General features: G+C 36.1%; 1 protein-coding gene across 1 annotated transcript in view; it reads left to right on the top strand.

Moving 5' to 3' along the window:
• Nucleotides 1–12,855, top strand: part of sorcs3a (sortilin related VPS10 domain containing receptor 3a) — a 184,588-nt gene that overhangs the window by 123,216 nt on the left and 48,517 nt on the right. The window contains exons 9-10 of the mRNA XM_065295394.2: nt 3,786–3,932; nt 9,123–9,225. Coding sequence (XP_065151466.2) covers nt 3,786–3,932; nt 9,123–9,225 — 250 coding nt within the window. The remainder of the gene's footprint in view (nt 1–3,785; nt 3,933–9,122; nt 9,226–12,855) is intronic.

The raw sequence follows: 12,855 nt of genomic DNA, 5'->3' as shown, positions 1-12,855 counted from the left end.
CAAGCACGTAAAAAAGTTGGGGTTTGAAATATTCTCGTCCCGTGTCCAAGGAGCTAAAAATGGTGTCCATTAGTGAGTGCAAGCGAGGATTCATTAATGCACCGGTTATGATGCGTTTCTCCACTGCTGTGCCAGGGCTGTCTCAATGCACGCTCACCGTGCCAATACTGAATCAGCAGTCCGTCCATATCTCTAATAGATTTCAGCAGTCTTCATTAATGCTTATTGAAAACTGTTAGGTGCGTTTTTTTTTTTATCAAAGCTCCAGATGGAGTCGTCGGATAGATGGTGTTTCTGACTAGACGTTTCTCATATTTATTTGTCTATTGATCAGTGAGCTGTTTTATTTTGCATTTTGTACACTCCATTTTTTGACAAATTGCTTGGTAATGTATATGATGTTTTTTGGCACGGCGTGTGCAATCTATTTTGGTGTTGTATTTTTGTCTTTCCTTTAATTTTTTATGATTATTTATGGTAATTTATTTCCAGTAAAATGACCAGCATGCTGATCAGCATGTTTAGGCGTACCCAACTGACTTCCCAAGTAGTTTAACCACCAAGCTTCATTAGAAAAAAACTACACTATACTAACACACTGCAACTGTGCCAACTATTTTGGTTGGGTCTGTAATGCCTTAGAAGCTTCCCAAAAACCTCTCTCAGAAAGCTATATTAGGGTGGGTGATTTCAGACGTGTGGTTTTGCACCTATTTGGCATCCCTTTGGGCTTAACTGGCAACCTCATTATTAACTGCAAGCACTTGACACTGATTGGCTGCCCTTGATGCCACTCAAAGGAACACTCCTGCAATTTACTTCCTGTTGGAGACGAGAGGCCGGATGTATGCAAATTATTTTGAAGGGGAGGGAATTGAATGAGTGTGGGGGGAATGCGATGCATTTTACGTAAAATGTATCCGTTATTCAGATTGGGCCATTTTGTGGTGGACATTTCTAAAGGAGGAATTTCTATGACACGGAGATGTTCAGAATGTTTAGCACTTTCCATATGTTCGTGAATGCGGTAGAATACCGTTATTCAACTAAGACAAGGTAAAAAAATGTCAATCTCTGTCTCCTTTAAGTGAGTGTCTTGCGAGTATTTTGTGAACATGAGCGTCTCTATTATAATAAACCTTTTTGCATGATGCACATGGTTCACATGACGCGCTGAAAACATATTTTGACATGACGAGCAACACACATGACACTATGAACACATATTTAAAATTTGCACCCCTCGGAAGAGAAGTTACCGGCCGCCACTGGTATAAATTATACTACCCAGTCTCACAAAGTTTCGTGATATGGTCACGCAATTTTTTTATCCTTTTTTCGTGATATTATCACAAATTTCCACGTTTTTCATGATCGTATAACAAATTCCTGTTTTCGTGTGATTATCACGTATCGGTTATTTAACTGCTTTTTCCTATTTTTAAACCATCGTCGCGATTTATTTTTATATGTCGCCTGCCGTTAGGGTTAGAGTTGGGTTTGGGTAGGGATGTCATTTTATGTAAATCTAACCCTAAACCGAAGCGACAATGGTAAGAAAATAGGACAAAACAGTTGAGTAACCAATACGTGATAATCATACGAAAACAGGAATTCATTTTACGATCACGAAAAAATTTGGAAATTCGTGATAATATCACGAAAAAAGAATAAAAAAAATAATGTGACTATATAACTAAATTTTGTGAGACTGGGCTGAAATTATACTATATAGGAAGGATAAGTATGCATACTAAATATAGCATACTGTATATGCTGGTGGTTTTCAAACCAGTGTTGGGTCAAATAGGGACGACCTCAAGCTGTTGGGTTAGGGCTGCACGATTAGGGGGGGGGAATCGTAATTGACGATTATTCACCGTGATATTGTAATTGTGATTATTCTTGACGATTAATAGATTTTACATTGAAGTTTTAAAATGTTTTATAACTTTCTTTGAAGCAGCTGCATGGTACATTCTAAACATCCAAAACTAAATAATGTGTAAAAAAATGTAAATAACAAATCTTTAAAGGAATAGTCTACCCTTTTGCCATATTAAACTATGTTATTACCTCAACCTAGACGAATTAATACATATCTATCTTTTTTCAATGCGTGCACTGTACAGCGTTGTGAATGTGTTAGCATTTAGCCTAGCCCCATTCATTCCTATGGTACCAAAAAAAAGTTTTATTTTGTGGCACCATACTTACTGGTATAACTCCTCATGTAACAGTCTTTAAATAGGGAAAACACGGAAGTGTTTGGTGGCTTCCCTGTTTGGTACCATAGGAATGAATGGGGCTAGGCTAAATGCTAACAGATTCACGACGCGCTGTACAGTGCACGCATTGAAAAAAGATAGATATGCATTAATTCGTCTAAGTTGAGGTAATAACATAGTTTAATATGGCAAAAGGGTAGACTATTCCTTTAAGGAAGTTATGTTGTTGGTAAAAAATCCAAAACGAATGGCTAAAGGACATGTCAACTTATCAATTTTAAAATCTCTGATTCACCGCTGTACTGCCAAAATGCACAGAAATAAGCACAAATGGACAGCTGTAATTCAGGCTTTTGGTGATTATGTAAAAGTTTCAATCGAAATTGTAATCCCGGTTAGTTTTTCGATTAATTGTGCAGCTCGACGTTTGGTTGTTATTTAACTCATAAATCATGGGATATTTTAATCAAATTTAAACATTTGCTGGGATAATTTAACACAACGGCTGAGTTTTATCCAACAAATAGCTCCCGCGTTCACTTCCGTTTGTTTTTTGATCAGAGTCTTGACTTCTCTAATATGGCGGCACTGTTAGCATACAATTCAACGGAACTGTATTTCTATGATCTTATATCTATGATCTTACAATCTTATTTTACAATGGCACCTAGAACGTCATGATAATTAAGTAAATAAAGAAGTTTTTGGAATGACATAAGAGGTTTTTAAATGAACTGTTCCTTTAAATGCAACTCAAATTCAACCTTGTTCTTTTGGGAAACCACTGACAAAGTTATTGTAAACGTAAACCATTACCCGGCCGATCAGAGATTTTTTACAGACCCGATTTGTGCGAATGCACTGAATATGAACCTCTCTCCCGCCACCAGTGCATCCATCCTCTGGGAGAACATTGGAATGGAGAGATGGAAGCTAAAGGATAATAAATAATTACCGTTGTGATTGACATGTCTGGCCGGCGGAGGAGGGAACCTCATTAGCCGTGTCCGTCCAATGTGGCTCCGTCACTATGACACTGTCAAATGCACTCCCTATTAGTGCCACTTACAGAGCTGGACCCTGCCTTAAAGCATGCTTCGCTAGCGGGGCACGATTAAAAACGGGTCGCCGGCACCACTGTCATGATTCAGTATTGCTAACTTTGGACTGGTTTCAAGCCAAGAATGAACAGCCTGGCACTGGGTTAGATGCTTGTCAGGAACAGTAATACCTCAAAAATTGTCTACAGTATGTCAGACAGCTTAAGTTAGCTGTTGTTAGAGCACGCACAAGTGTCCGTACCTAATTAAGAGTCTTTATTGGGTGACAGTTGAAACCATGGGGGACCGTAAATGTCAAAAGCCTAGATTTAGTTTGAACATGGGCGGGTAAGGTGTAAGCTGGTCATATGTTTTCATTAATCATTATACAAATATTGAAAGGGGGTGTTATTGCTAGATTTGATTATTTGGAGGGTTTCCTCATCCCTCTCCCCACAGAAACTACTCCAATGGAAGATCGGTAGTTCACATTTGGTTTTTTGTCCCTTGTTCCCAGGTAGCAGGGATTGAAGGTATGCTCATCGCTAATAGAAAGGTGGAGAACCAGGTGAAGACGTACATCACTTACAACAAGGGACGCGACTGGAGGCTTTTACAGGCACCCAACACTGATCTGACTGGAAATGAGATTCATTGTGTACTGGTAAGAAAGATGAAAAACGACGAGAAAACTAGTACGAAATAGAGTATTGCAAAGAAATATACAGTAAACATTAATGTGCAATCAAGTTTGACATAATTGTCTTATTGTGCATGATGTGTTAAAGGGACGCTCCACTTTATTTGAAAATATACTCATTTTCCAGCTCCCCTACAGTTAAACATTTAATTTTTATCGTTTTGAAATCAATTCAGCCGATCTCCGGGTCTGGCAGTATCAACTTTAGCATAGCTTAGCATAATACATTGAATCTGATTAGACCATTAACATCGCACAAAAAAATGACCAAAGAGTTTCGATATTTTTCCTATTTAAAACTTGACTCTTCTGTAGTTACATTGTGTACTAAGACTAATGGAAAATTAAAAGTTGCGATATTCTAGGCAGTTATGGCTATGAACTATACTCTCATTCTAGCGTATTAATCAAGGACTTTGCTGCTGTAACGTGGCTGCAGCAGGCGTAGTGATATTACATAGTGCCTGAAAATAGTCCCCTTGCTTACTTTCAAATCGCAACTTTAAATTTTCCGTTGGTCTTAGTACAGGATGTAACTACAGAAGAGTCAAGTTTTAAATAGGAAACATATCAAAACTCTTTGGTTATTTTTTAGCGAGATGCTAATGGTCTAATCAGATTCAATGGATTATGCTAAGCTATGCTAAAAGTGGTAGCGCCAGACCGGGAGATCAGCTAAATGGATTCCAAAACTGTAAAAATTAAACGTTTAACTCTAGGGGAGCTGGAAAATAAGCATTATTTTAAAAAAATGGAGTGTCCCTTTAATGCATTGCGCTAGTTGCATAAATCTTGTGGGTTTGATTCCCTGGGAATACACATGCTGATAAAATGTATTGGATTAAAGCGACTCCAAAACGTATAATGCACATTATGACGAAAAGGCAATGTGACCATTTTCGTACTTCCACAGTAAAAAAAAGTAAGTCGAAGGATGACTGCGAATGCACTTAACTTTTCAATTTTCTTAAGGTAATGTTCCTTCCCCAAAGGAAATGATTAAAGTCAATAGACTTTGCAACGTATAATCAAAAAGAGCTTAAGATGTAACATGCATACGTCTGTCTAGTACTATTTTCTGGCACATTTTTAATTGAAAATGAGTGGATATATAAAAGAACCATTATTATTCATATAAACCAGCTGGGAACATCACAGAATTTCAGGTTGGTCTTACAGTACTGCCAAAAAGTGTGTCCAGTAGATAAACCATTAAGAAGCAGAAAAACGCGCACAGTAGGAGACTAAAGAGGCTTGCGTCCAAGTTGACTTTGTTGGCCGCTCCTCTGACACTCTCATTAGTCCTCTATAATCCTTATGATTACCAACATCACATCCCGACGCCTCTTGCCATCCAGATAATAATGTCATGCCATCCATTGGGATGATGAAAAGGGACATTCTAAGTGCACAGAGAGCAGATATAATTTTCATTTTGTTGTGTTAAAGGTCTCAGAAGCTTTGCTTTTCTGTTTTAATGTCAAATCTCTGCCTTTACCGGTAATGACTGTGAAAGGCAATTAATGCTCACAGTAAGGGTAACAGTGTCAACGGCAGGCACTCTGAAAGTTTTTACTTTGAATTAATTGTCCCTTATCTATTGTGGAAACTGCAGTGCACCCGTTACATTATTATTCATTTGTGCTATTCATCTACAGTGTAGTTATCCTTTACGATAGAGTTAAAGAGTAGTGTACAATGCCCCTCAGTAATAAAACACTGCACCTGCCATTTATGGCAAAACAGTACACATGCATCTGGCTGACTACCCTCGGAAGTAGCGATTGTCAAATTTTCCCCGTAGTGACGTATATCAAAGTGATATGGCTTCTGAAATAAAAAAGGTAGGGCTGGACTTGAATTCGTCCATCGAGAATTGATTGAATCGTTTAAAGTTTGTCATGTTTTGCAATTGCTAATCGCTGCAATCTTTTCCCCCGCCCACCTGCCATACCATATGACCGGATGGAAATTGAGATCGTTTTGAGGAGGGGAGGAGATTTGCGTTTTTGATTAAAGATTAGGAGGGCACATTAATAAAAAAAAATCAAGCTCACTGATGAGTAATTTGTAAAAAAAAAAAACACAATATTCTAAAACAAATTTAAGTGTTTTATTTTCATTTCGACTTTAAAGTGATAAGAAAAAAAATGCGATACACACTATTATCTACGGAGCCCCTAAGGGGACATGGAGCAAAAATTAAATAAAGTTTAGTTTCATGTGCTCACGTGAAACTTTCATGTGCTCACGCGAAACCTTCATGGGCAGAATTTTTTTTTTAAAGTTTAGTTTCATGCGAGCACGCAATAGTTTCACGCGAGCACGCGAAACTAAACGTAAAAAAAAATTCTGCACATGAAAGTTTCGCGTGAGCACATGAAAGTTTCGCGTGAGCACATGAAAGTTTCACGTGAGCACATGAAACTAAACTTTAGATTTTTTTTACTCCAATGTCACAAAATTTAGTTATATAGTCACGTTTTTTTTTTTTTATTCTTTTTTCTTGATATTATCACGAATATCCGCGTTTTTCGTGATCGTATAACGAATTCCTTTTTTTGTGTGATTATCACGTATAGGTTACTCAACTGTTTTGTCCTATTTTCTTACCATTGTCGCTTCGGTTTAGGGTTAGATTTACATAAAATGACATCCCTATAATACCTAGCTATAATACCTGTTCAATACCGATTCAGCATCGCAAGGGCGGTATTAAATGCACTCTTTTATGTACTACGGCTATTGATATAAGTCTTTATCAATCTAAAATCACAGTTTGAGTTGTTTGTAACATACATTTAAAAGGCTACACTCGTCAGAGGTGTATAATACTTAAATATTTTAGTTACATTTTCCAAGCATCTGTGCTTTATCAAAGTGTTTGTCTTGGGAAAAAAGAAAAAATTCTAAAGCATAGAATCATACTGTGTATTCATTATATATTGCATATTAAAATTTATTTAATGCCTAATTACATAAAAATTGTGTACTTTTACTTTCTTGATTAAAAGTACGAAAATAATTTTTACTTAAGTAAAAGTAAAAACTGTACTAGATGTTTAATGCACTTAAATATTAAATATAAACCAAAAAACTTGAAATTATGAAAATGTAGTTGGGTAAATTATTATTATTTTTTTTTTTTGGAATGTATGTTTTCCAAAGAAAAACACTGATAAAATACGAATAATTAAAAATTTATTTTTATGTAGAAAGTAAAAATACTTAAGTACTATACAACTCTGACACTCGTCAAAAATAATCATTATAAATATTCTTTATTATCATGAAAATACCTGTAAATGTTTGAAGAACAGTGATATAAATATATGCCTACACATTTCCTGGAGCTGACTATGTAATGGTTATTTTTCTGCTGCACATACTGTATATAGTTTCTGCAGGAGAGCGCCATCTGGCTTTTGGATGTAGCGGCATTTCACAATTCATTGAGAAGCATAGCAAGCAGAATTGCATGATGTATTTTTACACCCATACTGTATTTGCAATAGTATACAATTAATTTTGCATACATTATTTTAGAATTTTGACAACATTTTATTATGTTGCACCATCATATACATTGTGCTTAAAGGGACCGTTCACCCCAAAATAAAAATTAATCCATATTGTTCTCATCCTCGAGCAATCCTAAGTATACAGGCTATATATGACTTTCTCTTTTTTTTAGCTTTATAATGGCATTGGATGGTGCCCCATTTTTTTCAAACTTTACAAACTATGGCCATGTTCACAAGAGAGGTGAGGTCCAAAGTGATTAAGTTTTTTTTATTTTATTTTTTTATTTTTTTGATGGAAGAATGCACTTTTTTGGAGCTTTAAAAATGGGGCACTATTCAATGCCATTATAAAGCTAAAAAGAGCCAGAATATTATTTAATTCAATTCGGACTGTGTTTTGGTGAAAGAAGAAAGTTAATTATTTGGCGGATTGGGATTCTTAAACGATAGCTTAATGTACAAAAAACAAAATTTCGACCAAAATCTTATTTTTTTACTTCCTTTAGCCGTATCTCAAAATTAGACTGTGTGCATTCCGACTTATTTAGACAGAATGGATGACATGTGGTTAATAATTTTACATTTTTTTTATTTTTAATTCATTATTATATAGGTCAATGACGTGACGTTAATTATTTTGTGTCCATATGGTTCAATTAAATGTAAAAGGGTTAAAATTTCTAAATAAATTTGCAGATTACTAAAAAGTCTAAAATTGCTAGAAATAACTAATACAATTATGTTTTTAAATTATTTTTTATGATTACGCTTACATGCCATCAAGGTGGATAAAATATTTATTATATCTCATTCTTTGGCGCAATTGGCGGTTACACTATTTGGCATTTGTAGGTCCATTCAGTCTTAACTTTCATAAAAATGGTGCAAATGTATTTTTTTATTGCATAAAATTAGCATAAATTGACTAAATGCATTGCAATAAACCTGACGCATGATTTTAAAACTTTTTTTTTTTTTTGATTTTTGAATTTATCATCTTGCCAAACTGTTTTTGTCACTGACCCACATGTCATCTACATATTGTTTATTGCTGATTTTTCGGAGTCAAACAACTACAAGGCTGACAGTAATATTGCCATTTTGTTTCTGTATACGTGACCGGAACACGTTTATGGTCTACAGTTAGAGTCATAAGGGACAGTAGGAAAATCCCATTTTGACTTTAAACTGAACGCTGCATTAGTCCCTTGACAGTCATTTCCTAAATTGTGTTGCCTTCATAACACACAGTGTTGTTTTCAGTCATCCTGTAAACACGATTGGCTGAGCTTCATCCTTTGATTTATGGAAAGCCATCACCTTGATTTACCTGTGCTGTGTTTTGTTTACACGCTGATCTTCTCCACCCAGATTTACAGTATCCGTTTCGCCATAGATCACTAACGCTATCGTTATTACTCCCCCTCCTTGACAGTAAATTATGAGAATTGTTTCTTCATTATAAATTATGCAAGGCCGAGCATTAAGTCAACTGTGTTCTTGCAAATACTGCGCCGCTCGCCCGCTTATTGTCTTAGACCTGCGGGATCATGTCTACTTGTTTTGATTGACAGCTACATAATAGCTTTGTTGTGGCTAATGGAGAATATGTCACTTTCTCTCCACTCAGCCCTTTTGTTCGCTGCATCTACAACTGCAGATGTCAGAAAACCCGTACCTCTCCGGCTCCATATCCACTAAGAGCTCTGCACCAGGAGTCATAGTGGCGACAGGTAAACCTTTGACGTCTTTTTAAATGACAGTGAATGTGTTCGGATGTTGTTGGGTGTTTGTAATCGGCCTAAACGTTTCCTGTTATGTCAGGCATATCACTTCTCATATCACCTAGGGTCGCGGTCCAACATTGAGTATTTGTCATGTAATACCTAAGTCCTTTTTAACTCTTTCCCCGCCAGCATTTAAAAAAAAGTTGCCAGCCAGCCCCAGCATTTTTCATGATTTTCACAAAAGTTTAATTCCTTCCAGAAAATGTTCTTCTTTAAATATATAAACAAACAATATATCAGATGAAAGAACAGACCCTCTGCTTTCAAACAAAAAAAAACCGTTTCATCCTACCTTCATTAGTTCTCTTGTAATCACCTCTCAAACATGGGTAGGTTTCTTCAAAAACACCCAATTTTGAGCAAAAAGCTGAGATAATTCAATTTTTGCGAAGGACTTTTGATAGAGATCAGATGCAGAGCGATCTTTAAAACATACACAGAGTTCTTTCTCTTTCACGTGAGGCGCTACTTCCGGGTTGTATAAGTTGCGGAAGTGTGCCACCTGGTGGATAATAGCGGTATTGCAGAAAGACTGAAAATCTCGTCATTGGCGGGGAAGCGTTTTCTCTTAATTGACGAGATATCTCGTCAATGGCGGTGAAAGAGTTAATGGAAGTCTCATCACTCGGCAGCCATATTTGCAGTCTCTCTGGGCAGCTATTTTGTCAAATGCCTATACTTGGAAAGCTTAATATCATTAAAATTGCTTTCTAATGTGTATATATATATATATATATATATATATTTCTGACAAACATTTAAACATTACATCAACTGTACCAAAAAGTGTTTCCTAAATCTTCTTGTTTTAGTTACTAAGCAAAAAAATTTTTAAAACTACAAAAAAATCTTTATAACTGTCTCCTTATTCTATCCCAATTTCACAACAATAAGCTTTTAGTAATTTTAAATAAGTTAAGCTGTCAGGTATGATGTCGTGGAAAATTCGACTTCAGCCCACATAAAGCCTGCTACAAACTGTTCGATTTTATCTTACTCATGATGTATCTAATAAACTTAAGTGTTGACTGCCAGTGTTGGGAGTAACGCATTACAAAATATAATATATTACAGTAATATATTAGTTTTTGCTGTAACGCAGTAATATAACGCATTACTAATAAAATTTTGGTAATATTTTACTCGTTACAGTCTTAGTAACGAGCGCGTTACAACAATGCATTTCAAAAATAGACGTGTTATTTTATTTTTTTTATTTTTGACTAATGCGCGCGACCAGCATCCACACAGGAAAAAGCTGCGGGTAAAATAGTAATGTCTGCGTCCCAAACAGCATACTTCCATACTATATAGTAGGCGAAAAGCACTACTTCTCGTACTCTTTGCCTACTATATAGTATGGAAGTAGGCGGTTTGGGACGCAGCGTATGTCTGTTTCCAGGTGCTGTATGCAGCATGTTCATTCTTACTTTAATTTTGTATTTGACGCGTTTCTTAAAGAGCCGAATCTGGGAAGTCCGCGGCTGTATAAGCATTGACTAAAGTGGTCGCAATCAGGTCCGGTAGCGCCGCATACGCAAAATTCTGCGAATGAGAGCACTAAGTAAAAGCAACAGAAAGTTTCTATCGGTCTCCTGTGCTGCTTGAACCTCAGAAGTAAAGAGACTTTTAGAAATCTTGCCAGTAAAATCCATTTCACCACACCAGCAATGACAAGGTAAGCTAACGTTGCTATGGTTACAGTCCATATACATAATAGATTGCTAGGCTATTCCTATGCTATCTACAGTTTTATTACAAACAGCAACCTAAACTACAACATACAATTAATGTAGACTTAAACATGGTTATTTAAATAGTACATTTAAACATCACTGTTTAAAGTTTTTACCAGCCTTTGTATGGGAGCCTATATTCATTGTTTGACAAAAAGCAGTGTTCCTCTGTTTGTCTGTGTTTATTATATGTTAGTCTACATGTAATCCTTATATTGTACTGAAATGAGCTGTATTCCTTGAGGCCTGATCCTCCAATAGCACTTTTTGATAAGTTGGGTCAACCCAGTGCATGCCAGGTTTGTGCTGTGAATCTGAATTAAAAGTGAATTAAAGAATAGAAATGAAAAGAGGTTGCGTGTCTTGCCATGTTATTAGTCTATAGGTTGCATTATAGTGGGCTCTAGCTTTATTGTGTTTGGTATGTCTACCATCATTTACCAGACTTTTACCAGATCATTTGTCTATGTTTATTACTCTGACAGTCATTGTTACTGTTTTTTGCCATAAGTCTTCACTGTGCCTATTCAAAGCTCGAGGGCCAACACATAACTTCTAGATTTATAAGCATCAATAAACTACATTTTAACATTTTATAATGCCTAGTCATACTTCTGTTATTTTGATGAAAGTAACTCAAAAGTAACGCAAAAGTAGTGTAACTCATTACAGTTCAGAGTCAGTAATATTGTAATGTAACTAATTACTTTCAAATTACAGTAATTTGTAATATATAATGTATTACACTTTGGAAGTAACTTGCCCAACACTGTTGACTGCATGTACGATGATGACACCTACTGTTTGTAGGCGACAACGCAAGTTAGTAGTTTACGTAAACGTAAACCTGGCCTGTATTTACAATAATACTGAATATTCATTATGACATTTGCAATGTTAAGCTCAGCAGTGTTCTCACATAGAGTTTACACAGTTGAACGTATTTAACTTTTAGCAAAACGTCGCGTTGATCAATACGTCATTTCATGTTGTGTTTTCATTGGCCACACAGTAGATCGTAGGATCATGCTACATTTCAGAGACTAGCAGAAAATAATCGTAACAGTCACGAATGTTTCACGTCTAGTACAGGCAAAAATTGTGCATTGTGAACCTGGCTTAAGTAAGCTAAAATTGTACGTTTCAAACAGGAATGGGGGTAGAAACGGCAAAAGTTACAAATTGCAGCTTTAAAGGAGAACACCACCTTTTTTCACCATTTTACTATGTTCTTACTTCAACTTAGACGAATTAATACCTACCTATCTTTTTTTCAATCTGTGCACTTAATTTTTGTACAGCTCTTCATGAATATGTTAGCATTTAGCCTAGCCCCATTCATTCCTTAGGATCCAAACAGTGATGAATTTAGAAGCCACCAAACACTTCCAAGATTTTCTTATTTAAATACTTAAGAGTACTTAGTTTGCAGCACTTCGACCTTGGCGCGCAGTAACATCCTCACTCCTGACTACTCCCCCTCTCGCTCTATCTTCCATCAATATTACTGCACCCGAGGTCGAAGTGCTGCAAACTAAGTGCTCTTCCCCCATACAATATAGTTCTAATTTTTATCGCCACGTTTTATTTTGTGCCACATACCTACAATTTTATGTTTCAAACAGGAATGGTGGTAGAAACGGCAAAAGTTACAAATTGCAGCTTTAAAGGAAAACACCACCTTTTTTCACCATTTTACTATGTTCTTACCCCACCATAGACAAATTAATACCTACCTATCTTTTTTCAATGTGTGCACTTAATTTTTGTACAGCGCGTTGTGAATATGCTAGCATTTAGCCTAGCCCCATTCTTTCCTTAGGATCCAAACAGTGATGAA

The sequence above is a fragment of the Paramisgurnus dabryanus genome, chromosome 4 (genome assembly GCF_030506205.2).
Source record: "Paramisgurnus dabryanus chromosome 4, PD_genome_1.1, whole genome shotgun sequence".
Classification (NCBI taxonomy): Eukaryota; Metazoa; Chordata; class Actinopteri; order Cypriniformes; family Cobitidae; genus Paramisgurnus; species Paramisgurnus dabryanus.
Note: the sequence above shows the minus strand (reverse complement) of the source record. Positions and strands in the feature narration are given on the sequence as shown.